Source organism: Podarcis erhardii (assembly GCF_964252035.2).
Source record: "Podarcis erhardii genome assembly, chromosome: 3".
In the NCBI taxonomy this organism is placed as follows: Eukaryota; Metazoa; Chordata; class Lepidosauria; order Squamata; family Lacertidae; genus Podarcis; species Podarcis erhardii.
Genome location: NC_138507.1, coordinates 111,954,833 through 111,981,164, shown reverse-complemented (window position 1 = coordinate 111,981,164; position 26,332 = coordinate 111,954,833). Strand labels below are relative to the sequence as shown.

The window sequence follows — 26,332 nt, the reverse complement described above, 5'->3', positions numbered from 1 at the left end:
AGGAGCTCCGCAGAGGGTCGCCTGACAACAATGAGTTTCAGTTGCAGGATGGACTTTTGACTCGCAAGGGCGCCCTTTACGTGCCCACCGACGAGCTTCGCGCCACGGTTTTGCAACAATTGCACGATGCCCCGAGTGCGGGCCATTTCGGCAAAGAGAAGACGATGGAGTTGGTGGCAAGGGACTTTTGGTGGCCCCAGATGAGAGGAGAGGTGGCGGACTACGTAGCCAGGTGCGATATCTGCCAGAGGTCCAAACCAGTGCATCAGAAGCAGGCGGGATTGTTAGAACCGCTGGAGACACCGCAGCAACCGTGGGAGAGGGTAGCGTTGGACTTTGTTACAGACCTGCCCAGCTCCAGAGGTAAGACGGCGGTGTTAGTGGTTGTGGACTTGTTCACCAAGATGGCGCACTTCATTCCTTGTGCCAAGGTGGCGACGGCAGAACAGACCGCAAGGCTCTTCATCGATCACGTCTTCAGAGTGCATGGACTACCGCAGTCCGTCTTGTCCGACAGAGGGCGCCAATTTGTTTCCACTTTCTGGCGGAAGCTTCTGGGTATCTTGCACGTCAAGATCAACCTGACGTCGGCGAGGCATCCACAGACCAACGGTCAAGCGGAGAGGGTCAACGCGATCATGCAGCAGTACCTACGGTGTTACGCCAACCAGCGACCCGCGGCGTGGGTGGACTACCTGCCGATGGCTGAGTTCGCCTACAACAACACGAAGCACGCATCCACCGGGGTGACGCCTTTCTTCGCGAACTATGGACGTCATCCCAGAACCTTCCCGAGCTTTACAGCACCTGAAGGGGGGGGACCTCAAAGTGCCGACCAGTTTGCAGCAGAGTTGCAAGGGGTGCACGAGGAGCTGCGGAGACATTTGGAGCTGGCAAAGCAGGCGTATAAGGTGCAAGCCGACAAACACAGAAGGGCGGGGGAAGACATTCAGGTTGGGGACTGGGTATGGTTAGCAGCCCACGCGATGCCGGCCAGGTCGTTGGCCAAAAAGAAGTTAGAACACAGGCAGCTAGGACCATATCAAGTTGAGGCTAAGATCAATCCGGTGGCTTTTCGCCTAGCCCTTCCGGAGGGCTCCAGGGTGCACCCGGTCTTTCATAGGTCGGTGCTCACTCCCTACAAAGCCCCACACAGGTTTCAAGAGTCAGGAGCACCTCCAGAGCCACGTAGAAGGGCGCCTGAGAGAGGGGAGTCGCCAAGACCAGAACCTCTTAATGAGGTCACAGAGATACTGGATTCACGATGGGGGGAGGAGGGAGTTGAATATTTTCTCGCCAGGGAAGGCACTCCAGTCTCTGCAAATAGCTGGGTGCCGGGTTACGCTTTGGACGAACCCCTGTTGAAGGAGGAGTTTCATGCAATTTTTCCGCACAAACCCATGCCCGAGGAGTATTTTGATGATTGGCTTTTCACGCCCACTTTGTCGGGCAGCACGTTCGGGGGTTTCTCCTCGCCCGAGGGCTCTACGCCCAAAACAAGCCCGACCAGGGATCCCCGCCTGGGGGGGGGAGAGACAAACCCTTATTGGTGGGTGGATCAGCCAAGGGAGGTATGGAGTCAGAGGTGGATGATAGGTCCTTGGCAGGCAGCGCCAGGAGAAGCAGTGAGGGAGGAAGAGACTGTGATGCCTTCAGGGGGGGAACCCGAGTTCGAACACACGTATACGGAGCTGCCAGAGGAGGAGATTGACGTGGACACCCGGTATCCTGAACCGACCCAGGAAGAACCACATTTCCCTCAACCTGCACCCAGCGACCGGGAGGGGGGAAGGGGGGGCTTCGAGGGGGGGATGGATGTCAGGGTTTCTGGGAGAAGTGAGGAGATGGCAGAGGAGACGGAAAGCGAGTGGGAGGAGGGAGAGAGAGACGAGGAAGAAGATGACGGAATTCGAAGGGAATCTATGAGCCTAAGCAGTGAGTCAGAGGATTCCCAAAAGGGAGCTAGCATGATCAGGCGAAAAGCAGGAGAAGAGAGAAGCTGTGAAAAGTCAGGGAAGGAGGGGAGAAAGCCCAGTGAAGCACAGACGCTGTCAGAGGGGTCTCAGCCGGAACGGAGTAAAGGGGGTGGAGTTGTCAGCCTCTCGGAGGGAGGAGGAACAGGAGAAAACAGAGAGAGGGGGTTGGAGCAAGGTGTTCAGCCGGAAAGGGTAGAGAGTGGAACAGGGGGCAGTATAGAGGACGAAGGAAAGGTCAAAAGCAAAGTACGCGCGCCAAGTTCAAACATAGAGGCGCGCGGAAGTGGGGAAAGCTCAGAGGAGGAGCCCGGCCCCAAAGCCAGAAGGAGGGGGCAGGAGGCGGCAGAGGATTCAGCCTCAGGCGAATCCCGGAAAGAGAGAACCCAGGGGGGCAGAAAGACCCTGCGGAAAAGAAAGGAGAGGAAGAGGTGGTCTAGAGCCAGGCTATTAAGTTGGTGTGGAGGAGGGGAGGAGTCAGAGGGGGACTTCGGCGGTCTAACGTGACAGACGTACAGCCACAATGCTGAACTGTGAAAGAAGCAATTATCTTCAATAAACTTTTCCTGTAAGTAAACTACAACGGAGTAAGGTCTCTCGTGAGCTGGGACCCACCTGGGTGGCTGTGACACTGGGCATTTCCTGAAACAAGCAGAGAGGCTGCAACAGGTGTTCTGATGTGTGTGAGGATGAGTCTGTGTTTTAACAGGACAAAAAAATAACAACCACCCCCATTCCCTTCCTATGCCAACAGCTCCCCCACCTTGTCAGATGGCAGGCGGAGAGGTGCAGAGTTTGCGTTCCTCTGCCAAGTGAAGGAATGTCACAGTAGGCTACATGATTTGATAGAGGCCGCTGGGAAACTCTTCTGCAGCAGCCTGGAGTTGCATTTGGTAGTCGTTTGAGCAGAAACCGTGGCTTACTCATGTTAGAAACAGCAGTTTACTTGCATTTCCCGGAAGATTAAGGGTAGAAGATGTTCTCAGCTTCATTCTCATCCCCCTTCCAGGGAATTGGGGAACCACTCTTTCCTTGAGAGTGACAATTTCTCCACCTGAACAGACACTGCAACACCTTATGAGGAAAAAAACAGACTCCGCTCCACATGACAGGGCAACTGAAAAAGTTCTTCAAGATAAGGTATTCTTTTTTTAATTTTTAAAAGTTTATCAATAGCCTCTTATATACATATAATATTCACAAAGTGGTTCATGATAGTAGCTCTTTGCTGTTGAGGTCTTGCCGGTCCTTCTGCTTGCCGTTGGTTCAGAGTGGAGAGCCCCAGTGGTGTGCTCCTTCGTCGGCTTTCAAGGCCCCGAACTTTTAATGAATCCCACGTGCTATTATTAGCTAGGCACTGAAAGCATTCCGTTTTCATCTGCTGTATCCAAAATTTTACAGATAACTGGCGATTCCACCTGAAGGGAGAAATATACACACACACACACACACACACACACACACACACACACAAAACAATGGTGATAAGCATCAAACGGAAGGAAGAAAACAACATCAGACCTACCATCTATGACAGAACGGATTACAAAGCGCTTGACTCATGGCATATGTTGGAAAACTGACCCAATATTGACATAAGGCGAAGAAGAAATAATGGTAGGTACTCAGTTTATCAAAAAATGAGGAGGGATACGTTTTGGAATGATGATGTGCGGGATAATGGCCAGCCACTTCAAGTTCAGGGAATAATGATTGCAAGCAGACTATTTTTGGGCACTATTTTAATGTAAGATGTGTCTTGGCTTTTAAAATTCAGAATGAACAAATGCCTAAAAAAGAAAGTGGAAGTTCTACATTCTCCCGCAGCTTATGGTTCTGAGAACTTTTAAGTTCCTTGGAGCAGAAACATGTATGTTATTTTATTTCAATTTTATGGCAGACCGTAACATTATATTCCATAGAAACATCTGTAGAAGCCAGAATGAGGCTATGCAGATACCAGGCATAAAGATGTTATCACCTGGGGACAAGGCAACCCTAACCTTTCCCCCGTATAAGAACAAACAGCTGCCATCCTTTCCTGTCGGAAAAAGACAAGTCCAGCACCAGAAAATGAAATGAAATCTGTCCACAGCTCTGGCAGGATGTGGGTTTCACACTAATTTAGCAGGACCTCAAAAGGCAAGGCATTCCACTTGAGCTCCACCCAGGGTCCTTGCAATGTTTGGAATTAGCTTTGCTAACGTGCTCTGTATACACTCTCTGCTGTGGCAGGCCTTTGGGCAGCAACGAGGCAAGCAGCCTTATCCAAAGCCCTTTGCATGCTCGTCATTATTACTGAGCATTTATCTCACAATGCCAACCAGCACAAAATTATTTCCCTTTCCTATACCAGAGTTGGGAGGGGTTCGGATTTTTAGATGTCCAAAGGAATCCAGACTTTCATAAGAAAACAAAACATTAAAAGGTATGGCCCAAACAAAAGTTGCATTTTGTTGTGCATCTCTCTCCACTGGCAGATCCAGAGGTGGCTTCCATGAGCAGAAAGTGGAGGGGAGAGGCAATTTTGGATCATTCCCTCTTCTCTCAGGAGCCCCTTGTGTCTCCCCATTGTCCACTAACGTTTTGGAGAAGATTTTTCTTTTCTCAGTGGCAGGGGGTGGGGAGAGCGGAACAAAAATCATTGAGTCCTGCCCGTCAGGGCAAAAGGCAGGGTATAAATATAATGAAGAACCTTATTTCATCTAAAACACCCCACTGGATCTGCACACACCTCTCTCCCATTTAAATAAGTAAGGCCTTCCAAGTCTTTAACTTTTGGTTGGATTGTGCCCAATGTTCTTAGCATTAAAAAAAACCAAAACCATCTTCTCTCGGAAAGTAACTTTTGCCCAACCGAAAAGACAGAGAGGACATTTGCATCTCAAAACCTAAGCCTGCCTTTCAGCTCTCCCAGCGTGTGGTCTAATCAGAACGTTCCTGACAAAAACATTACTCCTGCCAACAGATTTCTCATTATTTCTATCATCAGAATAACCTCGACTCTTGAACCCTTTCTCAAGCACGAAGGCTACTGTGCTCAGCATCGCATGAGGTGAAGAGAATCTGAATCGAAAACAGCAGCATCTTAGCGAGCCTCTCTGCTGATTTTGAAATGCAAAGTGCCTTTAAAGACCACTCCGGCATTCGAACGGCGCCCTTGAAGAAGGGCACAGAAAATGGCTTTAATGAGCTCTCTTAGATCAATCTGGAGCCATTATCTTCCAATTAGGCCTATAAATAAAAGCTCTTGGAAAACAGCGAGTCCAGAACTGAGGGTCTGTCTCATAGGTAGGATCAGTACACTGCCCCAATATGCACTTCAGAAAGGCTCGCCAATGGGTCCTGAAGGAAGCTTTTGCAGAAAATAAAATGCTCATCTCACAGACGGATGGGAAACTGAAAGCTCTGTTTCAAAGCTTCCATGTTTTCTGTAAGTGAAATGCACTTTTCTGCAGAGGAAAAAGTCTCTTCCTAGAGGTCAGCGGGGCTAGCGGCAAGGTCAGAAATACATACCCCGAGGACGTACTGACAGGAGTGAGGCTCCAGCATGTAGACAGTGACTGCGTGAGGAGAATCCGATTCTTTGCACCTTAAGACAGAAATAGATGTTAGTGGGTGACTGGCACCTAGAGAACAATGGTTGCTTAACAGACTAATGCCCAGTGCCAAGGATGTGCCAAGTCTGTGAAGAAACCCTAAAGGCGGTGCAAGGCTTGGGTGAAATACTGGAACAATGTCACACTCCTGTGTGACATTTCCTGGTGTTGGTATATGAACGTATCAGTTTAAGCCAGGGGTTGGCAAAAATTTTTAGCCATGGGCCAGTCCACTGTCCCTCAGACCTTGTGGCGGGCTGGAGAGGCAGCATGGGGGGGGGGAGAAGAGGCGAGGGGGGCTAGTAGTCCTCCTCCCCACCCCCAGCGCTTACCTCCCAGGGGCTGCCGCTGCCACCACCACTGCTGCTTCTCGTGGGTAGACCAGTATAAAGTAAGCAGCACATAAGCGGCACACAAAACACTAAAAAACCATTCTACGTTCTAAATCTTATATTAATAATCCAAAAATTGAGAGAGCTATGTACAAGATCTACTACAGAAGCCACAAACAGAAAACTCACTCAAATTGTGTCCAAAAGGAAGATTCAGTCTTTAAAGGTTCCTTTAGCCAGGCTTTTGTAGATATCAACAAAGGTAAATCGGATCAAACGAGTGTCGGTGATGTTACGTACAAGAGCTACACAGGGTGTGCAGCTAACTTTATACTGGTCTACTGGCAGCATAGGTTCATTTCTTCAGAGCTTCTCATTGGTAGGCAGAGAGATCTCGTCCACTCTGCTCTCTGACCCACAGGAGCACCAGGGCGGGGGGAAGATGAGCAGCGCGAAAGGGCTGGCTCCGGAGAGGGGCTGCTTAAAATGGTCTCAGCATGCTCCCTTCCTCCTCTAGGCAGGGCGGGGAGAAGCCAGGAGGAGGGAGGGAGGAGGCGCCACTGCGGTGTGTGTGTGTGGGGGGGAATGGAATGGCGCAGGGGAAAGAATGGCGCAGCCCGAATGAAGAGAATCCGCATGCTAATCCACGGACAGTCCGTGGGCCGGATCCTGAAGGCAATTGGGCCTGATCCAGCCCGTGGACCTTAGTTTGCCGACCCCTGGTTTAAGCAGAGATAGGCAGATACGTAAAAATTGATGGGTTGGGGATGCCATGAAGCCAGCAGAGCAGGCATAGAGAAACACACAGAAGCTTGTTTCTCCAGGAAAACACAAGGCAGGGATAGACACTTGCATCAGCAGACACTAGACTGCTGAGTTAGGGTTCACTGAGTTAGGCTGAGATTTTTATCACTCTGAGCAGCAGACATGGCATTCTCTAGCAAAAGCGCTTCTGAGCGCGGAGAGTTATCTGAAGCGGGGAAATAATTAAAATCCCTTGCAGAGCACAGGCAAACCTTTGGGCATACTTAAAGAAGATCTCAGGATTGTGCCCAGTTAGTAAAGATAGTCATGCAGTTCCTTAAAAGTACAGCCAGATACAGTGGTGCCTCGCAAGACGGAATTAATCCGTTTGGTGAGGCTCTTCGTACAGCGGTTTTTTCGTCTTGCAAAGCAAGCCCATTGACAGCTTAGCGGATTAGTGGCTTTTAGCGGATCAGCTGATAAGAGGCTTAGCGGCTTAGGAAAAGGGGGGGAAAAGGGGGGGAAACCGCAGGAACTCGCAAGACATTTCGTCTTGCGAAGCAAGCCCATAGGGAAATTCGTTTTGTGAAGCGCCTCCAAAACGGAAAACCCTTTCGTCTAGCGGGTTTTCCGTCTTGCAAGGCGTTCGTCTTGCGGGGCACCACTGTACATTTTTAGAGCCTTCCATTAGGGCAAAGCATATAAATCAAGTCAGCCTGGAACAGGATAATTTTTAAGGGGGCCAACTCACTTCAATTTCACTGTCACCTGTCGAGGTTTGTCAGTCAAGTCACAAAGATCTCCGTTTCCGTAGTAGTGAGACACCATTCTGCCGGAAAGTCCCAAAATTAGAGGTTGGTCAGTTAAAACATTTAGAGCGCAAGTCAACTCACTGCTTGGTACCTATGCAAGTATTACAACGTGCCCAAGCAAAAATCACGAAAAGGGCTGAATTTTGTGTGCTGCCTTCTGGAATTTGACGCTTGCACAATGTCCAATACTTGAAGGCATTTTTCTTCTGAGCTCGGAACTACCAAAGGAACTCAAAATCAGTAAATGCCCCCCCCCTTACCCTTACAACCAACTGTAAGGTGGATCTGGATGGGAAATAATGACCAGCCAAATGATCACGAAGGGATCAGAATCTCTGTCTCGCAAGCACAGGGGTGTGGAACATTTCTGGTTCCATGGGCCAGGTCCTTCAAACCAAATAGCAGGCAGCAAGACATTACTAAAGGGCAGTTCCCCCCGCCTTGCTTTCAAAGGGGGGGGGGAAGCCTTCCTGTTAGCTTTGCTGTACTGGTAACAGGGTGAACAGCCAATGCAGGATTAAATCACATCCTCCCAAGCATAATAAAATAATAAAAATAATTTATTATTTGTACCTGGCCCATCTGGCTGGGTTTCCTCAGCCACTCTGGGCAGATCCCAAAAGAATATTAATTTAAAAAGCGGTAAAATATCAAACATTAAAAACCTCTCTAAACAGGGCTGCCTTCAGTTGTCTTCTTTTGGGCAGATCCCAAAAGAATATTAATTTAAAAAGCGGTAAAATATCAAACATTAAAAACCTCTCTAAACAGGGCTGCCTTCAGTTGTCTTCAAGTCAGATAGTTGTTTATTTCCTTGACATCTGATGGGCGGTGTTCCACAGGGTGGGCACCACTACCAAGAAGGCCCTTTGCCAGCTGAGGAACAGGTGGAGTGCTCTGTAAAAAGATGGCATCTCGGCAGAGCTTCTTATAAAGTAGATGGGTTCTCTCCTCACACCTTTTTAGGCCGGTTGGCACAGTGAGGGGAAGTCTGCACTTTTAAAAAGCATGGGATGGATTCAAGATGCAGAGATGTGTGTGGTACGGAAGCTGTACTACCCAGGACAGGATGGGGTTGTGCAGAGTTGTTAAGGCAGCAGAGAGCATTGTTGGCTGCCCACTCTCCACCTTAGAGCAGATCTATGCCACAAGGTGCCATAGGAAGGCACTGGACATAGTAAAAGATCCATTGCATCCTGGTCACTGTCTCTTCGAGCTCCTGCCGTCGGGACGGAGATACAGGACGATGAAGACAAGAACGAGCCGTCTCAAGAACAGCTTCTTCTCCAGAGCGATTTCGGCCCTGAATGGGAAACCTGGACTTTGAAAGTCATCTAATCTTCCTTGCTGTATTATACTGTATTGTTTTAATTAGTGTTTTTATAGTTGTTTTGATTTTGAGTGGAGTGCCCTACCTGGGTGGATGGAGCAGCCAAGTAATTTCGTTGTCCCCGAGAGGGGGCAATGACAATAAAGATGATATTATTATTATTATTATTATTATTATTATTATTATTATTATTATTATTATTATTATTACTATTATTATTATTCCAAGACTAAGGCTGGAGACAGTGAGCATTGGTGACTTGGAAAACAATTCTGTTATATAACTGATTTTAAAGACCAGCTGCAACGATGTGGCAAGCCCCATCTCTGAGGTTTTATCCAAAAACCAACTCAGGCATACTTCACTGTTTGTAGACCGTCGTCTTTGAGGTGATATGCTCTGGCGACATTTTTTTGCGCCCACTGAAGGTGTTCTTCCTTGTTCCACGTGCCCACAACTATGGTCGTCTTGGCATTATCTTTATCCTGAAAGAGGACAACAATTCTCCTTCTTACTGAAACGAAAATGCTACACAGATCCCTTTTCTTCTTGCACAATGCGCCATTTTAAATGTTTTATTCTTTGCCATTATTTCCGAGACTAAAATGGGTAAGATTCGTTTGATATGTGCTGAATCTGTATAATGGCAAGTGGCTGTATTATAAGTGAACTTGGTTCACTCAAACTCACAAATCCTTCAAAAAGCAATATTCATGCTCTCAGGAAAGAAACTCCACTGAAACAGCCTGAAAAATACTGCAAAACTACTAAAAAATAAAATAAAACGTGGTTTGGCAATGTTTGACAAGACAGTGAATAAAAACATAACTCTTAAAGATGAAATTCGCCTAACGGAGGCTTGTCCATAGGCACAGTTGCTGATGGTTTTCTGTATAGAAGGGAACTTAAATTCACAGTCAGATAAAAGGTAAAAGGGATGAGAGGCAGAACTATGATGTTGAAAGTGCTTTGGAATTCAGACCGTGGGAAGCCAAAACAAAAATTATTACAGTTTGGAAGACAACTGGACTTTTTTATTTTAGTTTTTTTTTTTTAATTGGAATTGATTTGATATATTAATTGGATGTTTTTATTGGAAAATTAATAAACGCTTTAAAAAAAAAAAAAAGGTAAAGGGACCCCTGACCATTAGGTCCAGCTTCTGGGTCATGTGGCCAGCATGACTAAGCCGCTTCTGGCGAACCAGAGCAGCTCACGGAAATGCCGTTTACCTTCCCGCCGGAGCGGTACCTATTTATCTACTTGCACTTTGATGTGCTTTCGAACTGCTAGGTTGGCAGGAGCAGGGACCGAGCAACAGGAGCTCACCCTGTTGCGGGGATTTGAACCGACCTTCTGATTGGAAAGCCCTAGGCTCTGCGGTTTAACCCACAGCGCCACCCGCGTCCCTTTCACAGTCAGATAGCCACAAATAAATAAGAGAACGTCCAGCAGAATCTTCTCCTGCCAAGTCTCATTAAAATGAATGGGAGCTGTGTGAGGGCACTTCTGCACTTCTCCAGTTCCCATCACAGAAAGCTGCCCTACACATTTCATGGCAGCAGTTTTCCAAGGCTCCAGATGGAAGTCTTTTCACGCTAGAGTTGGAGACGTTGGGGACCTTCTGCTTGCACAGCATGTGATCTACTACTGAGCTACAGCCCTTCTCCAGAGCTGCTTGCAAACAACAACAACAACAATTTATTATTTGTGCCCCAACCATTTGGTTGAGTTTCCCCAGCCACTCTGGGTAGCTTCCGGCAAAGATTAAAAATACATTAAAATGTCACACATTAAAAATTTCCCTGAACATAACTTCCTTCTGCATAACATGAGACCATTACAGGGTCAGAGCTAGAACACGATGTTTTGCAACCCGAGTGCCATTATAGGCAGACTTCCTATGTGTGCATCACATGCAAAAAGCAGACTAGCTTCACGTCTGACCATATGGGGTCTTAGGGCTGTTGGGAAATGGCTGGCGATCGCAAGCATATCGTGAAACGTTTTCTGCCCCTAAATCACTGAACGTGGGGATGGCACTGTGAAGCAAGGGGGGCGGGTGATCTGGAGCTGCATCTTAGTGGTAAAGCACATGCTTTACATGCAGGAGGCCCCAGATTCGGTCTCCATCATCTCACAATAGGGGAGGGAAAGGCTCTTGTCTGCAGCCTTTGAGAACCACTCCCAGTCAGGGCACAACACTGAGCTAGATGAGTCAGAGGTTCAGTGGCACAGGGCAGCTTCCCTTGCTCCTGTGTTTGTTTAGCACAGGAATGGGGAAACTTTCATTACAGTCATACCTCGGGTTACAGACGCTTCAGAGTGTGTGTTTTCGGGTTGCGCACTGCGCTGAAGCTGGAAGTACCGGAACAGGTTACTTCTGGGTTTCGGCGCTCGCATATGTGCAGAAGCACTAAATTGCGCTTTTCACATGCGCAGAGGCGCTGAATCGTGACCCGCATGTGTGTATATGTGGAGCTGCAGGTTGTAAATGTGCCTCCCACACGGATTACGTTCACAACCCGAGCATCCACTGTATTTCTTGAACTAAGGAAGAAACATGCAGGAAAGTGATGGATTGAAGAGGAAGAGGGTTGAGAGGCAAGATAGATGGGATCTCCCAGGGAGAGAGACTGGGGGAAGAGGGGGAAGCTCCCAGGTGAGAGCTAGGAGGGTTCACTCTTCTGCATGTGGAATAAAGGTTAAGATTAAATTTTCAGAGTGGGCTCTGTAATTTCCTTCTGTTCTTCTCTTCATTTCCTTCCTTTCTTTATTCTTTTTCTTTTCTTTTCTAGATTAGTGTGATTTTTATTTTATGTTGAAAACTATTAAGAAACATTTATTTTAAAAAGGAATGGGGAAACTTTCCAGCCCAGTGGGCCATATCTTTATGTCTCCCCCACTTCAAACATGGGGGGAAGTCACAACACTGTCATGTGACAGAGACCTTTCAAAGTCCCTTGCACAATGCTTTCTAAGCACTGACCACCAGCTGGTTGGAAGCACTATGCAAAGTACCTTGCAATTAGGGCTGGGTGATATCTCGTCCAAAACTGGTTCAAAGTCTGTATCGGTTTCATAACTTTGACCTGGCAATATATTGTGAATCATGATGTGTGTGTGCACGCACAAATCACAATGTGGGGAAAACCATGAATCCAGCCAATGTCTCTACATAGCTCCATACGTATTTCAGACATTGCAAATATCAGTATACAGTGGTACCCCTGGTTATGCACAGGATCCGTTTCGGAGCTCCAGTCAGATCCTGAGGTTTCCGCAACCGGAGGGACCGCTTCTGCACATGGTAGAGCACTTCTGCGCATGCGCGCGCAGCAAAAACCCGGAAATATACTTTCAGGTTTGCCGCTTACGTATCCCGAAGTTTACATAAGCGGAGGTACGACTGTATTGCAATGTTTAGTTGGTGATATATCGTGATGTTGAAAACCAGATATTGCCCAGCCCTACGTATAATGCATGTGCTCAGTGCTTCCCAAATGCCAAACACATCCAGCTGGTGGTTGTGAACTTGGGAAAAGACTGTATGGTGAGGCTTGGCAAGCAACCCTTCTTAGCCCTGCCCTGCTTTTCCTTGCCCTCAGGTGCAAGGCAGGTGGGCATGGGTCTGCCCAAAATGTCCTGGTGGGCTGCAAGTTCCCCAAACCCCTTGCACAGCGCCCTAATAAAATACAGCACAAGTAGCAAAGGCACCAATGAATTTTACTAACTGCAGCCCTGCTTTCAAGAACTTTCCTGTGCAGCAGCAAATTTGATTTTAAAAAGCTGTATGTGGCCACCTAGTGGCAGAACCTTCCAATGGCTGTTTCTACGTACCTTGTGATACTGATGCACATATTTGCCATAGCAGAATTCATACCTCCACCAGCCAACACCCTAGGAAGAAGAGAAGGCAATAAAACTCAAGCAATCCAAGCTGCTTCCAGCAAGAACAACACCCATCAGGTTTTTTTTAAAAAAGCAAACACAAGTCAATGTATGTTTCTAACCCTCAGATCTCCGTAGAAAGTCTAGATATAACATGAGGGCACTGCAAAGAGTTTTGAGACTGGGGTGGTGGTGTGGAGCAGGTACACTTCCAGGGTCCAAGCTGAGACCCACTCTCTTTACTGCTCTGCTTTGCTTAACATTTGCAGGAAGACAAAATACAAAAGTTAACATGACTGGGGTTCTGGGTGGAATCAAGAGAAAAAATGGGAGGGAGAAGGCAAAACACACGTGCGAAGTCGAGCCCAGTGCATAGAATTGATTCCTCACCCCATGAAAGCAGTAAGACCCGCTAAGGAACTCTTTTATGAGCTGATCATCGGTCAGTTTGGAAATGTGTGTCGTTCCAACCGTTAACAGATGTGGCGTTCCAACGGCAACTGGCTTGTGGAAGGAGGAAAACTTCTCTTCCTTTGCTGAATTCACTTCTTCCTGAAATTAATATATGTGCAGATTTAGATGGTACTGGGAATTTGATTTTTAGAGGATAGCCCTCTTAGTCTGCCACAGAACACAAAGAAAGAGACACATTCTATGTTAAGGATTAACAGATGTATTGTGACGTGCACTAATGTGTACACATGGTCAAATGCAGGCTGAATACTGCATGCTCGCTGACCCTCAGTTGGCAGATTCACACGCTTCACACATATCACACAGGTAAAGGGGGGGAGGCAGGGACACAGGTGGCCCTGTGGGTTAAACCACAGAGCCTAGGACTTGCCGATCAGAAGGTTGGCGGTTCGAATCCCCGTGACAGGGTGAGCTCCCATTGTTCGGTCCCTGCTCCTGCCCACCTAGCAGTTCGAAAGCATGTCAAAGTGCAAGTAGATAAATAGGAACTGCTCCGGCGGGAAGGTAAACAGCGTTTCCATGCACTGCTCTGTTTCGCCAGAAGCAGCTTAGTCATGCTGGCCACATGACCCGGAAGCTGTACCCCGGCTCCCTTGGCCAATAAAGTGAGATGAGCGCCACACCCCAGAGTCGGCCACGACTGGACCTAATGGTCAGGGGTCCCTTTACCTTTAAGGGGGGTGGGAGGTAACACAGTGTGGCCAAAAAGCCACAACCATATGAGATATGCGGCTTGTGAGACTTCTAAACCAATCTCAAATGTATGTGAGAAAAGCACAGCAGCCTTAAACTGTTGCAGTAGCTGGTGATCGCACAATTCTTCTAGCTTTAAGAGACTGATTTAATATCTGCAGCGTGAAAGACACTACCGGTTCCTGAATGAGGTTAAGATAGAGCAAAAGTGGGCAACCTGCTTGGCGGGGGAGGGGAGGCGGGGAGAGAGAGAGAGAGAAAGCAGGCCACCACTTTGGGGCCACTGAAATCCCAGCATTAATTTTGCATAGCAGAATTCCCCAGCAGAAGTAAAACCTCGCCATCCAGAAAGGGTAGATTAATAGCAGGATTTTCCGCACTTGTGTCATCAGCAATACGCCTCTGGGCTCCTACCTCCTTGCCTCTTCTATAAGGCGGCTTCATCATTTCTTGCTGCTGTTGGTGCTCCTGCTCCAGCTGCTCCAGTTTTTGCAAGTTATGGGGCTTAAGTGGGGCTCCTGGCAGCGACTGGCAAAATATGTCATTCACGGGGGACGCTCTGAACCTGTGCAAACAACAGCGAACTTTTAACATGGGGTGGTTCACGCACAGCTCCCGCACGAAAGGTTTTGTGGCCCCAATAGAGCATATACTAATAAAATCAAAACTGTTTTTAAAAAGAAATTTAACTGAACCACCATTGTGGTGGCATTATGCTATGTTTTTAAACAAACAAACAAACAAACAAACAAACACACAAACAAGCAAGCAAGCAAGCAAATATAAAAGATCATTTTTACTTCCTGGTTCACACTACTATTAGAAAGCTCATATCTACATCAAGTTTCTGGGTACAGAATTACACATTACCCCAAACATAGGGTTGCCACTGTAAACAGAATCCCATATCAAGTTTTTTTTCTCTCTCTCATTATAGGAAGCACCTCTTGGGTCACAATGTCAACACCCTGTGCATTTTTCTGTACTTGAACCAAGGATGTGGAACTGAGGCAAAGAAGCACAGAAGGTGAATATATTGAAATGCTGATAGGTTATCCAACATTTTTACAGGGGAAGAGATAATCTAATACAGAAATGCCTCTTCTGGTAGCCAGCCTGTCTCAGGTATAATAACTCACTTAATGTCACACTAGAACATGGTTTAGTTCAATATTACAAGATAGGATGAGCTAAGGGAGTCTTGGACCAATATGCTAACCTCTGCCCTCAGCCGTATTTACTTTTGATTTCCCTTATTTTGTGCAAATCTGGAATTGTGCCTTATAACAGACAGTGGTCATTTTAAGAACAAGCCAACTTCCAACGGAGGCTTCTGAAGCTGGCTGATTGCATTAATTGGAGTTGGCTATAAATCAAAATCCCTGGCTTGTACACAAAACGCAAGCAGAGATTCAGTATAAATGAATAAAATTGCAGCTGCAGGACTCGCCCTGGCTGCACGGAGGAGGAGAGTACAAGGTTATTCTAGCCTCTGCATGATTTAGAATGATGTACAAATTTGTGTGCAGTTCAGCCTGGAACCTCCCTTAGGTTAACAGATGAAAGTTCTGCGAGGAGAGTGAATGAGAGGGAACTCTTCAGAAAATATTGTTCCAGGTGGCTACTAGAAGGCCTGACCTGGATGCAGCACTGGCCTGAATTCCTTACCTGTATTTAGGATGACTGCATAAGAGAGGGGTCAAAATGACCACTTCGTATTCGCATGTAGTAACTTCAGCCACTGAAAGGATTTCATGCTTGGCTTCCGGATGGCAGACATACATGACTGAACTTGATCTGGGCAAGTTTTGCCTCAGGGTACAAGGTGTGCCATTTCCCATCCCAATGGGATAATATGGGGTCATCTGCCCTTCTATATTTTTCATAGGAATCTATATTAGCAAAATAAAATAAGGAAAATGAATGTATTACTTTGGGCGGCTACTAAGTTTGCTTAAATGCGAATTCTTCTTTAGCATGTCAACTTTGCATTTGGTGGATTTTCTGCTCTGCAGCCGTGGTAGAAACTATCTTGAAGGGGGGAAAAAAACAAAAGACAACCTAATCTGGCAATGCAGTTTATAGCATCAGGACTAACAAAAACAGTCGCTTTCCCTTAATGAAAACAGACTTGAATCAAACAATATTATCTGCAAGAAAAGGAAGAACACATCAACTTCAAAAAGAGAGAGGGAGCTTCAACAATCTAGATCAGCCTTCTCTGGGGCTTATGAGGAGCTTCAGACCCAACATCTGAAAAGCATTAGCTTGCTGAAGGCTGATCTAGATACAAATATGAATTAAACTGATCATGGAGCAGGAGAGCAAAGGCAACCTTTTCCTACTTGCCTCTTTTGCGCTGTCTTTCTCATTTTCCTTCTCTTCTTGCTCTGGAATACCTTTCAAGCAGGACAAGAATCACATTTTAGTCACAGTTTGCTATATAGAAACCAATACAGAGCCAGGAAGCAAATCTGCTGAAACAAAGATTCTGTATCTCAACAGACCTTTCACTCTCTGGATATAAATCTGACTTAAGAATCCAGTATTGAGTGACAGATCCGACACTGCCATTCAAATATAAGCTACATGCCAGCCTGTGAATACTGAACAGCATAAATGAGGAAGGGGGACGTTTTCAGGCAAGATTTAAAGGAGGACTTGGTTTCTCCTTGTTGGGGTTATTTTCAGTCTCAGATGGTAGGAAAATAGCCCAGTGTTTCAAGTGCCATGACCTGTGCAGATATAACAGAAGAGTTTCTTGCTCAATCCCTATAAACCCAGCGGCAAGCGGAACTGCACCCAACTGCACTTAAGCTGCCTTTGAACTTGACTTACATGAATGGCTTGGACAAGATGTTTGACCATGCTCTATAATAGGGGGAGGGGGATAGAAAGCACACAGAGGTCAAATCTGTGTAGTCTTAAATTCCAAAAAGTGAGAGCTGAGCATTGTATGTGTTATGTGTGCTTAGGCTCTTCTCAAACTTCACACCGAATGTTTGGATGGTGCTGATTGTTGGTGAGCAATGGGATAAATTACACAGTGCTTTCCCTAGCGAGTTGAGTGAATGGATGGTATCTTCTTCCTGACCACTGACATTTCAAGGCAAAATAACACACCTGAATCAAGTATCGGGCTCTTGTGTAGCACGTTCCCGAGAAAGTATTCTTGAATATTTATTTTCTACACAAAAAAAGAGAAAAGACATTCATTTTCACTTTTTTGTTTTACAACAACCGTTTCTCCTCCAATGCTTCATAATAATAATAATAATAATAATAATAATAATATTTGTCATGATAACAAAACAATAAAAACATCAGTTTTAAGCTTTATTTTACCCTTGAGGACCAAAGTTTTAATTAGACATACCTGCCCAGTTTCCTTCTCTTCATGATACTGACGAATGTGTTTGCCGTGACAAACTTCGTAAGTCCAATAGGATTCAATCTAAAGAGATAGATATATTTGTATTTGACATTAACTGGCACACACAGTACAGGCAAATCTATTTTTTTAAAAAAAACAAAGCAGCAGCCCAAGTGAAATGACAACCATAAGAGGTGATTATTTATTATAGCTTCACAGCAAAAGCATTTAGTTTTTTTTGCACATGTTTGGGGTCTTAATATATATAAAAGGTGATGTCACCATTGTTTTAATGTAACGAAGGAAGTCTTTATGTAAGGGAAATGTCAACCAACCAGTTTTGTCAAAGTCAACAACAACGAAATGAGCTTCAGTGCAATGTCTTTAATGTTCCCACTGCAACTTGTGGATCAAGCAGAGACTCCAGCCCTTCCTATATAAACTTTGGGCTCCATTAAGTTGCATTATGAGCAGTGGCCTTGCTACTTCAGACCATGCAGGAAGTCCTTTAGAGAATCCTTGGTTACTAACGGTACTCAAGGCTGTTCTTGCGATAAGGGAACACGTCAACAAAATGGATGGGTAAGAATATTTAGATTTGCAGCCTGCCCTCCCTTCAAGGACTCAGGACATGTTGAAATGTGTTGCATTTCCATAGCAAGCAAATGAAAAGAGAAAGGAAAAAGTAGCTGCAAGATGTAATCGGAGACTCTATTTGAGAGGCAAGCTTCTTATGCATCTATGGAATTGACTCCAGGTTAGCCCTTGGTTCTTGAGCTCAGGTTGGTGAGATAATTTCCATTTTAAAGTCACAGTTGTGTCCATGGTTGGGTATCCATAATGCCCACTGACGTACAAGAAAATTTGGCGCCAGACAGAAACAGCAATGTGTCTGTGTGGTGCTGGTGGGTTTACTGGAAATAAAACATGCACTTCTACTGAGCTTATCCACGCTATAGCATACAGAGTGATGTCAGGATCTGGAGCCTTTTGCCTCAAATTCAAAGTGGACATACCCTGTAAGAGCAGCTGCTTTGTTTAAAGAGAGGCTCCAACAATTCTGCAGGGCTGGGCCCTTTGTAGTCCTTTTCTTCCTCCTAAAAGGAGAACAGCTGGATGTCACTATTACATGGAGGGACACAGAGCTAGGTACATTCATTTATTTTTGCAAGTTCCTTAAAAATTGACATATACGACCCAGTACACAAAGGCTATAATCCCCAAGTAGTTTTTATATTTATGGTTTCTAGGCAGTAATTACTTTTTGTCAACACCATATGCTTAATCCTGTTGGTTTTCTTAAAAGGTCTGGAAAAGAAACCACACAGGCCAAGATCCACAAAATATAGAAGTAGAGAAGTAGTTCTATGGATCCAAGAGAAATTTATACTTCTTATGGGGGAAAATAAGGATGATATGTTTCTGGATAATGTTTTGTTTTAATTTTGAATAAAAAAGTAACTAAATAAAAAATGAACCTCCGGAACGAATTAAGTTTGTAACCTGAAGTATCACTGTAATTAAAAGTAGTCCTCAACCTAAAGCTATTGTTGCAGACCCAGGTAATCTGTGGCATAGGATTGCTTATGCCCACCTCTGGCCACTCACTGGCTGGGCCAGCCTGGCGTGATCCACTTGAATACAGTGGTAACTCGCAAGACGAATGCCTCGTAAGACGAAAAACGCGCAAGACGAAAGGGTTTTTCGTTTTTTGAGTTGCTTCGCAAGACGATTTTCCCTATGGGCTTGCTTCGCAAGATGAAAACATCTTGCGAGTTTGTTTCCTTTTTCTTACAACCGTTAATACCCAGGGAATCCGCGCTCCGCAAGACGAAAAAATTGCAAGACGAAACAACTCGCAGAACGAATTAATTTCGTCTTGGAAGGCACCACTGTAACCTCTTGTTTGGACGATTGCAACATGCTCTGCATAGAATTGCCCTCAAGTATGGTCCAGAGGTTGCTGGTATTGCAGAATGCTGCTGCCAGGCTGCCACCTGGAGCAATGAGGATGGAGCAAATCGCTCCAATCATGGGATTTCTAAGCCACCAGACCAATTCAAGGTATTTGCACTGGTGTACAATGTCCTAAATGACCTAGAAACCCAAGCACTTGAAGGAGCCCCCAAGCTACGTGGTAGGTTCTGCAGGGGAGGACCTGCTTATGCTGCTGCTGCTGAGAGAGACCTGTGGGGTGGTGAGGTGAGGCAGGGCTTCCCTTTAGGGAACTCCCTGCTGACTAAGATTACAGTAGTGGCACCTAGGCACCACCTTAAAACAGTCTTATTTTGCCAGGCTAATGGTTAATTGCCGCACTGCTGCTGTTTGCTGCTACTGCTATAAAGTGGCTATTAACCAGCTGCAATTTTAATTGTATTATGAGTCTTTGCATTTGTATGGTTTTAAGGTTTGCTTTTAGTTATCCTGAGCTTCAAGGAGGAGGAAGGCAAGGCACAAGAGCAATAAGGAAATCAATGAAAAATAATACAGACTAAGCCTCTTTAATAAGAAAAGCAGTTCTATCTGGACTGACTGTTCCCAAGGTATTGGTCTGGGCTCCCCCCAGACTTAACTGCTTTTGAAGAAGGAATCTGTTCAAGCTTATACTCAAATTCAATATATCTATGCATCAACACCAACTGAACTGTCCAGCGTCTCCTTGCTCTGACCACAACTCCAAAAGGATATGTTAGAGATCCTCTTGTCCAAGGGGCATTAAAAATGAAGCTTCCATTCAAAGTCAGGCAAAAATTCATTTGCCTGTTATGTCACAGCTAATTGCTCTCTCTCTCGACAAACAAACACGCTGAAGGTTTTTTGGTTAAACATGTTGTGTTTTTAATGTATTTAACACATCCTATTTTATAGAAAGGTGATGGTATGTTTTATACATAAATTTAGGCTGTAATCCCACACATTTTTATCTGGGCGTATGGGGCTTTCTTCCGAGTAGATATGCATGGGAATATTCTGTTAGTTCCTGTAGAAACTCCTGCTTTAAAAGAGAGAAGACACAGAACTTACCTCATTTCCGCTGGCTAACATCGGAAGAATACACTTATATTTTTCTTTTTCTGAAGTTGTCATAATGATGTAATGATCTTCTTTATACAAAACCCCAGCAGTGGGCTTAAAAAGAAAGAAAAAGGTGGAAATGCCTCAAATGTAAACAAATATAAAAATGTAGTCTTAAATGGGTCTGCTGACTAGTTACTATAATGGTATTTCAATACAATCTGTGTTTATTGCTTGTGGCCACTGGCCACTGCAAACATATTAAAATGCCTATTAGCACAGACATCAAACATAGATAAATATACACATCATTTAAAATTCAACCTTAGCACTTTCTGGGTTACTCGTAGAATTACCTTGCTCAAGTCACCTTTACAAAGCACTGAGATATGGTTCAAGAGTCTTTGAACTTGTGTAACATAACTGCCACCAGCTTACCAAGCAGTCTTTTGAGCAATGTAATGTTGAGGGACTTCTAGAAAGTTGTCCCTCTTCATTACTAGAAGACACAAGGCACAGCTTTTTCATATCAGAGAAGAGAGCTGTCCTCCTAAAAGCTCCACCCGAAATGTTCACAAGAGCAGAATTATTTGTGTAGTAAACTTGCTTGAATAATAACTTAACCAGCTTCACTCAATTCAACAGTCTTGTAGGCTGTCATGACTGCAGGGCATAAGAACATGGAAGCGACATGGAAGCTGCTTTATAACAAATCAGACCATTGGTCCAGTATGGCCCACCATTATTATTATTTTTCAAGTAGTGGTTATGTAGAATGCTGTTAAGCTCCACGCAATTGTAATCATTTCCCTCCTTACAAACATTAATGATTTTATTGCTGTACACCATCTTCTAAATTCCCTTTAGCACAGCAACAACACAGCTAATTTTCCAATACATTAAGTTCTTTCCCCTCTTTCAGCTGCTCATAGCTTCTACACAATCAATACAATACTGATGGTGTTATCTTCTCCCTCTGCCCTGCACTTAAGCGATGCCCATTCTTGCCACAGTCAAGGCCTTTTTTAAAAAAATTCACCCCTCAAAATTCCCCCAATATTCCTTTGCAGAAAGGGCTGCCTGTAACTCAAAAATGGTCAAAATTTAAACTGTCTGAGCATGTAGTCACCAGTACTTATTGGTAAGGGATGAGAAGACATTATTAGTCACTTTTTTCCAGAAAGGTGAACTCAAAAGTGATTTACAAGAACAAAATATTGGGGAGTCAACTTTTACTTCTTAATAGGAACCCCCGTGGTCTACTCACATATTTTAAGTGAACAAAACCAAGAGTAAATATATACTCAGCCTGTCATGACAATTACAGCATATCTGATCTGCATTAAGCAGTCTTAGGCATGCATTCTTGCTTAATAGCAAAAGAAATGCCCTGAGAGGTACATGTAGTTGAGCAATCCTTGGAAGAAACACAGGTGCGTGTTCACTAGAGATTGGCCAGTGGCTCCATCAGTAGACCACAGTCTATCTCTTCCCAACCCAAATAACCACATGGAGCCATCCCATTCAGGGCTAAAATAGTCCGGTATAGCAGATGCTGAAGGACAAGCATTCTCAGTCAGCTCTCAATGACAGCAGTCTCTCCATAAGAGCATCCTGCAGGATCACATCAAAGGTTCATGAGAATCAGCACCATGTTCCAAACAGTGGCCAATCACTTGTATCTAGGGAGCTCACAAACAGGACATGAAGATGACAGCACCCTCGATCCTGCCTGCCCCTCATCATCTTCTGGAAGGCTCCATCTTGGTTATAACATGTAACAGCTGTTGACAGACTTATCATCTGCCAGAAAAACCATCGGTGTCCATATGGGTCCATCAAGAGAAACAACGGATTCAAAAAGCCACAGCAAAGTTATTTATAAGGGTCAACTGAAACAGCACTAACTAGGGAGCAAGTTTTCGAGTTCTCCTGGATTCCTTCTGTGCCTGGAGAACACTAAAGTCTGCTCATTAATTTGTGATGTCCCCTCAAAAATCAACCCCACCACATTTCTTTCTTTAAAGACGGGTGTGCAGAAGGTAGAATACAGCCTAATGATTGATCTCTGGGTAACCGGCAGCAATCATTACTCGCAATGACAGTTGCGAAAAGTACTCTCTTCCCTTAAGTTATACTACTGTCAAGGAAGAAAGAAAGACAAACTTGAGGGTAGCCAGAATGATCTTTGTGTGTGTGTGGAAGGGCTGCAAGCTCAAGGTTATTTCATTCTGAGGATGTGTCTTTTGCTCCACCATTGCTGGATCTCAGGGTCATGAGTAAAAAGAAAAGATAAGACCCTGCATTTCAATACGAATGGCTGTGTCCCTTGTGCGCTGCACCCTCCACCCACCCTTCCTGCTCTTTATTTAAACTATATGCTTATCCCCAGGTATTTATCGTGCAGCTGCTGGCAAAGCGGATGAGAGAAGGACCACAAACTCCCCTTTGGTTTCGGCAAGACTTTTATGAGGCCCGGAGAAAGAGACAGGATTGCCGTCTTCAAATATCTTAAGGGCCTTCACGTAGAAGAGGCAGCAAACTTGTTTTTGTTTGTTCTCTCCCTGCCCCGGGGGACTCCAAGGAAGGTGATTTTAAATGAGGAAGCTCTTTTCATTCCTCTGCCTCATAGTAGGGGTTTCTGGATACTAATGGAGACGAGCTGTTGAAATCAAGAGCTCACCTATTCCTAAAGAGTCATTTTACATTTACATTAGAGTGCAAACACTTAAAAAGTTGTCTGAAGTTTTTTTTGGCCTATTTTTATATTAAAACAGAAACAAACCAATGCGCTCTACGTGGGGCTACCTTTGAAGGTGACCTGGAAACTACAACTCATCCAGAATGCGGCAGCTAGACTGGTGACTGGGAGTGGCCGCCGAGACCACATAACACCGGTCTTGAAAGACCTACATTGGCTCCCAGTACGTTTCCGAGCACAAGTGTTGGTGCTGACCTTTAAAGCCTCAAAGGGCCTCGGTCCAGTATATCTGAAGGAGCGTCTCCACACCCATCGTTCTACCCGGACACTGAGGTCCAGCTCCAAGGGCCTTCTGGTGGTTCCCTCACTGCGAGAAGCTAAGTTACAGGGAACCAGACAGAGGGCCTTCTCGGTAGTGGCACCCGCCCTGTGGAACACCCTCCCACCAGATGACAAAGAGAACAGCAACCACCAGACTTTTAGAAGACATCTGAAGGCAGCCCTGTTTAGGGAAGCTTTTAATGTTTGATGTATTACAGTATTTTAATATTTTTGGAAGCCGCCCAGAGTGGCTGGGGAATAATTTATAAATAATAAATTATTATATATAATTATTATATATCTCAGTGTATCTGAAGAAGTGTGCATGCACACGAAAGCTCATACCAAGAACTGACTTAGTTGGTCTTTAAGGTGCTACTGGAAGGAATTTGTTTTGTTTTGACTATGGCAGACCAACACGGCTACCTATCTGTAACTATTATTATTATATTATAAAGGTTTTAAAGCAGAGGTCTTGGGTGCTTTACTTGAGATTCCTGCATTGCAGGGGGTTGGACTAGATGACCCCAAGGGGACCCTTCCCACTCTACGGTGCTGTGAGGCAGCTCCCTCCGGCCTGGACCCCTGGATCCGGCCTCTTCCCCGCTCCCCCGTCCTCATCGCCGCCTGGCCGGCCCTCCCTCCCCTCAGGTCGGCCGCCTACCAGGGTGAATTCGATGCCCGGCCAGTTCACTCGGAAAGGGACGTCGTCGCTGAACTGAGGGAGCGACCTTCCTCCGGCCCCGGCCGCCGCCTTCGCCCCCAGCATGGTTACCGCCCCCAGCAGCAGCAGCGCCGCCGCCGCCGGCCCCCGACACCGCCGCTGCCCTCGCCGCTCCATCGTGTGGCGGAGCCCGGCGCGGGCGACAGGCGCCCCCACAGGCACCAAACATCGGACGCTCAGGGAAGCCGGCCACGTCTACTTCCGGAAGGAAGGGTGGTTGGCTGGTGGAAAGTCTGCGTCACTTCCTGGCCCTTTCAAACCCAACGAACGGACCAACGGCCGTCCTGCGGGCCGCTCTGTCCGCGCCTCTCTATGGCGCGCAGAGGCCCGCAGCTCCCCGCCGCGTCGGTTTTAATCCAATTGTAAAAAAATGTAGAGGCGCCCTCCAGTCGCAGCAGCTGGTTCCCACTCAAGACTGTTAAGATGTGCAGAAAACCACTGGCACCTCGTATCCGTTTGTCGCCCCACATGTTTGCTGGGACTGCTGGGATTTGTAGTTCAGCCGCAGGTTACCCGCATGCGCTGTAAAGAATTTTTAAAAAACAATAACACGGAACCTCACATTGACATGTGTTTGTGCCACTCCTTACATTTAGTTTCTCTATGCACTTCATCCGAACGTTCCAATTGGAGGCCCGCATTGTCACTACGGCCGGCAGTTGGACACGCCCTCCCGTTCTTAAAGGAAAAGAGACGGGGAGGAAAAAAAATAGCTGGATCAACATCCGGGGCAGGCTCGGCCAGCGCGTTGCCTGGGGAGACGGCGCGAGGTAAAAGACCGAAGAGCGGGTGGGGGGAGTGGAACGGAGGCGAGCAAAGCATTCGACCCTTCGCCCGTCTTCGGCTCATTCCGGAAAATGTCGGGAAGGTTAGTTTTCCCGCCTTTTTTTCCCCCCGGTGACGGACGGCGTTCGGTTTTTCAGCGCTGTTTTGTGTGGAGCGGCCATTCCCGCCGGAGCATGCGCAGTGCGTTCCCGGCCCGTGAGGAAAATCTTCAGTTGGTGATGCGGTGGAGCGAAGCAGCCGTGTTATATCTCCAGACATTTTTACGTAGTGCTGTGTGTCACATAAAAATACCAAGCCGGCTTAGAAGGATACATAAAAAAGACAAATACAACAAAAGCCGGATATTAAAACAAGACGTCAGTTGACCATTGTGGGGAGGATGTATAGTCTGAGTTGTCTGCACAGGCCTTGGCGAGACAGAACTCAGTTTTCCTCAAGGTTTACAGAATTCGCCTTCTGAATCCGCCTTGGCAAAGTATTCCCCCGAGACTGGGCTGGTGGCATTTTATGAAGGGAGTAGGAAAACCCCGAGCTTAGGAAACGAGGCTCCCAACGAGCCTCTCCGTTTTCTCAGGATGCAAAAACACATTTTATGGGCCTTCACCCAGCCAGGCCAGGCCCTGAATCCAGAGATTTCCCAGCTCCATGGAGCTCCCCTTCTCCACGAAATGTTTCAGCTCAAGGCCAGTCTTTTGCGCCTTTGAGAAGTGATGAGTAAACACCTGTTTCCTGCTGGAGGATTTCTATTTAGATAAACGTTTCCAGCCCTCCTCTTGCAAGGTGGTTGGGTTGATGTAAGTTGCACTTATTAAAGTACGTACACAATCTTCTCCTTGCTCAATGAGGTTTAAGCCAATTCAAGCATTTCGCATCGTGGATCTTATTTTGCATGGTGTTGATGTCACACGAGTCGTATTTCCCCTTGGAAGAACATACGAATCGCCTTGCCATGAAAAGAAGAGAATTACAAGGGATCATGTATGTCTTGAATTCCTTCCCTTCTGGTTGTTTCGCAGCATTTTGTGGAAGGGAATAGCGTTCCCATATAAGTGGAACTTGGCCGCTTCCCTAGAAAGGCAGATTTGGGGGTCTTGCGGCAGGTCAGCATGATGGTGCGTAGCTTGCACAGGAGCAGAAATGTCCGCTTTTTCCTCTTCCCTGTCAGGGTGAAGTATGGCAAGCAGCAAGTTAGCCCATTCCTGCAGACTCAATTATTTCCCCCCTTAAGCAGAATCCTGGTTGGAAGATATGCGGCCACAAAAGTCCAAAAGAAGCCAAGGGAGATGCAAATGTATGCAATTACCCTGTGAATTGGCTCAGCTATAATTAGGGGCATATTATATCGGCTGGATTTCCCTTCTGACCATCTGTGCACAGTAAATCAAGCAAACGTTTAATATCTCTGCTCATGCAATCTTTTCTGTGCTTTATTTCAGATTCCCTGGAGTTTGCCTGTGACTGTTGAAGGTGACATATGTTAACTTAGCATTTGTGTGTGTCAAAGCAGGTAGGGACTCTTTTCTTACAACTCGGTTCTTCAACAGAAGAGAAAAAAATACACTGT

General features: G+C 45.9%; 2 protein-coding genes across 2 annotated transcripts in view; one reads left to right on the top strand and one right to left on the bottom strand.

Moving 5' to 3' along the window:
• Positions 1 to 3,099: 3,099 nt before the first annotated feature.
• ERLEC1 (endoplasmic reticulum lectin 1) lies at positions 3,100 to 24,190 on the bottom strand. The gene is made up of 14 exons (XM_081854824.1): positions 23,923 to 24,190; positions 20,246 to 20,350; positions 18,238 to 18,318; positions 17,225 to 17,302; positions 16,972 to 17,035; positions 16,198 to 16,238; positions 15,517 to 15,740; positions 14,263 to 14,413; positions 13,072 to 13,233; positions 12,631 to 12,690; positions 9,151 to 9,275; positions 7,400 to 7,477; positions 5,490 to 5,565; positions 3,100 to 3,391 (listed from the first exon to the last, which is right to left on the bottom strand). Exons 1-14 carry the CDS (start codon positions 24,097 to 24,099, stop codon positions 3,320 to 3,322), a joined length of 1,494 nt encoding a protein of 497 aa, XP_081710950.1. The 5' UTR covers positions 24,100 to 24,190; the 3' UTR covers positions 3,100 to 3,319.
• Positions 24,191 to 24,738: 548 nt separating this feature from the next.
• ASB3 (ankyrin repeat and SOCS box containing 3) overlaps positions 24,739 to 26,332 on the top strand; it is a 46,808-nt gene continuing 45,214 nt past the window's right edge. The window contains exons 1-2 of the mRNA XM_081854778.1: positions 24,739 to 24,850; positions 26,205 to 26,275. The gene's annotated coding sequence lies outside the window, so the exon portion shown is untranslated. The remainder of the gene's footprint in view (positions 24,851 to 26,204; positions 26,276 to 26,332) is intronic.

Bases quoted from the DNA above. Each gene is read 5' to 3' on its own strand.
- ERLEC1 (XM_081854824.1), bottom strand. From the start codon at position 24,099: ATGGAGCGGCGAGGGCAGCGGCGGTGTCGGGGGCCGGCGGCGGCGGCG. The intron at 16,239-16,971 runs GTGTGTTATTTT...AAGGTATTCCAG, and splicing joins GAGCCCGATACTTGATTCAG to AGCAAGAAGAGAAGGAAAAT. The intron at 3,392-5,489 runs GTATGTATTTCT...TTCTCCCTTCAG, and splicing joins CCTGTCAGTACGTCCTCGGG to GTGGAATCGCCAGTTATCTG.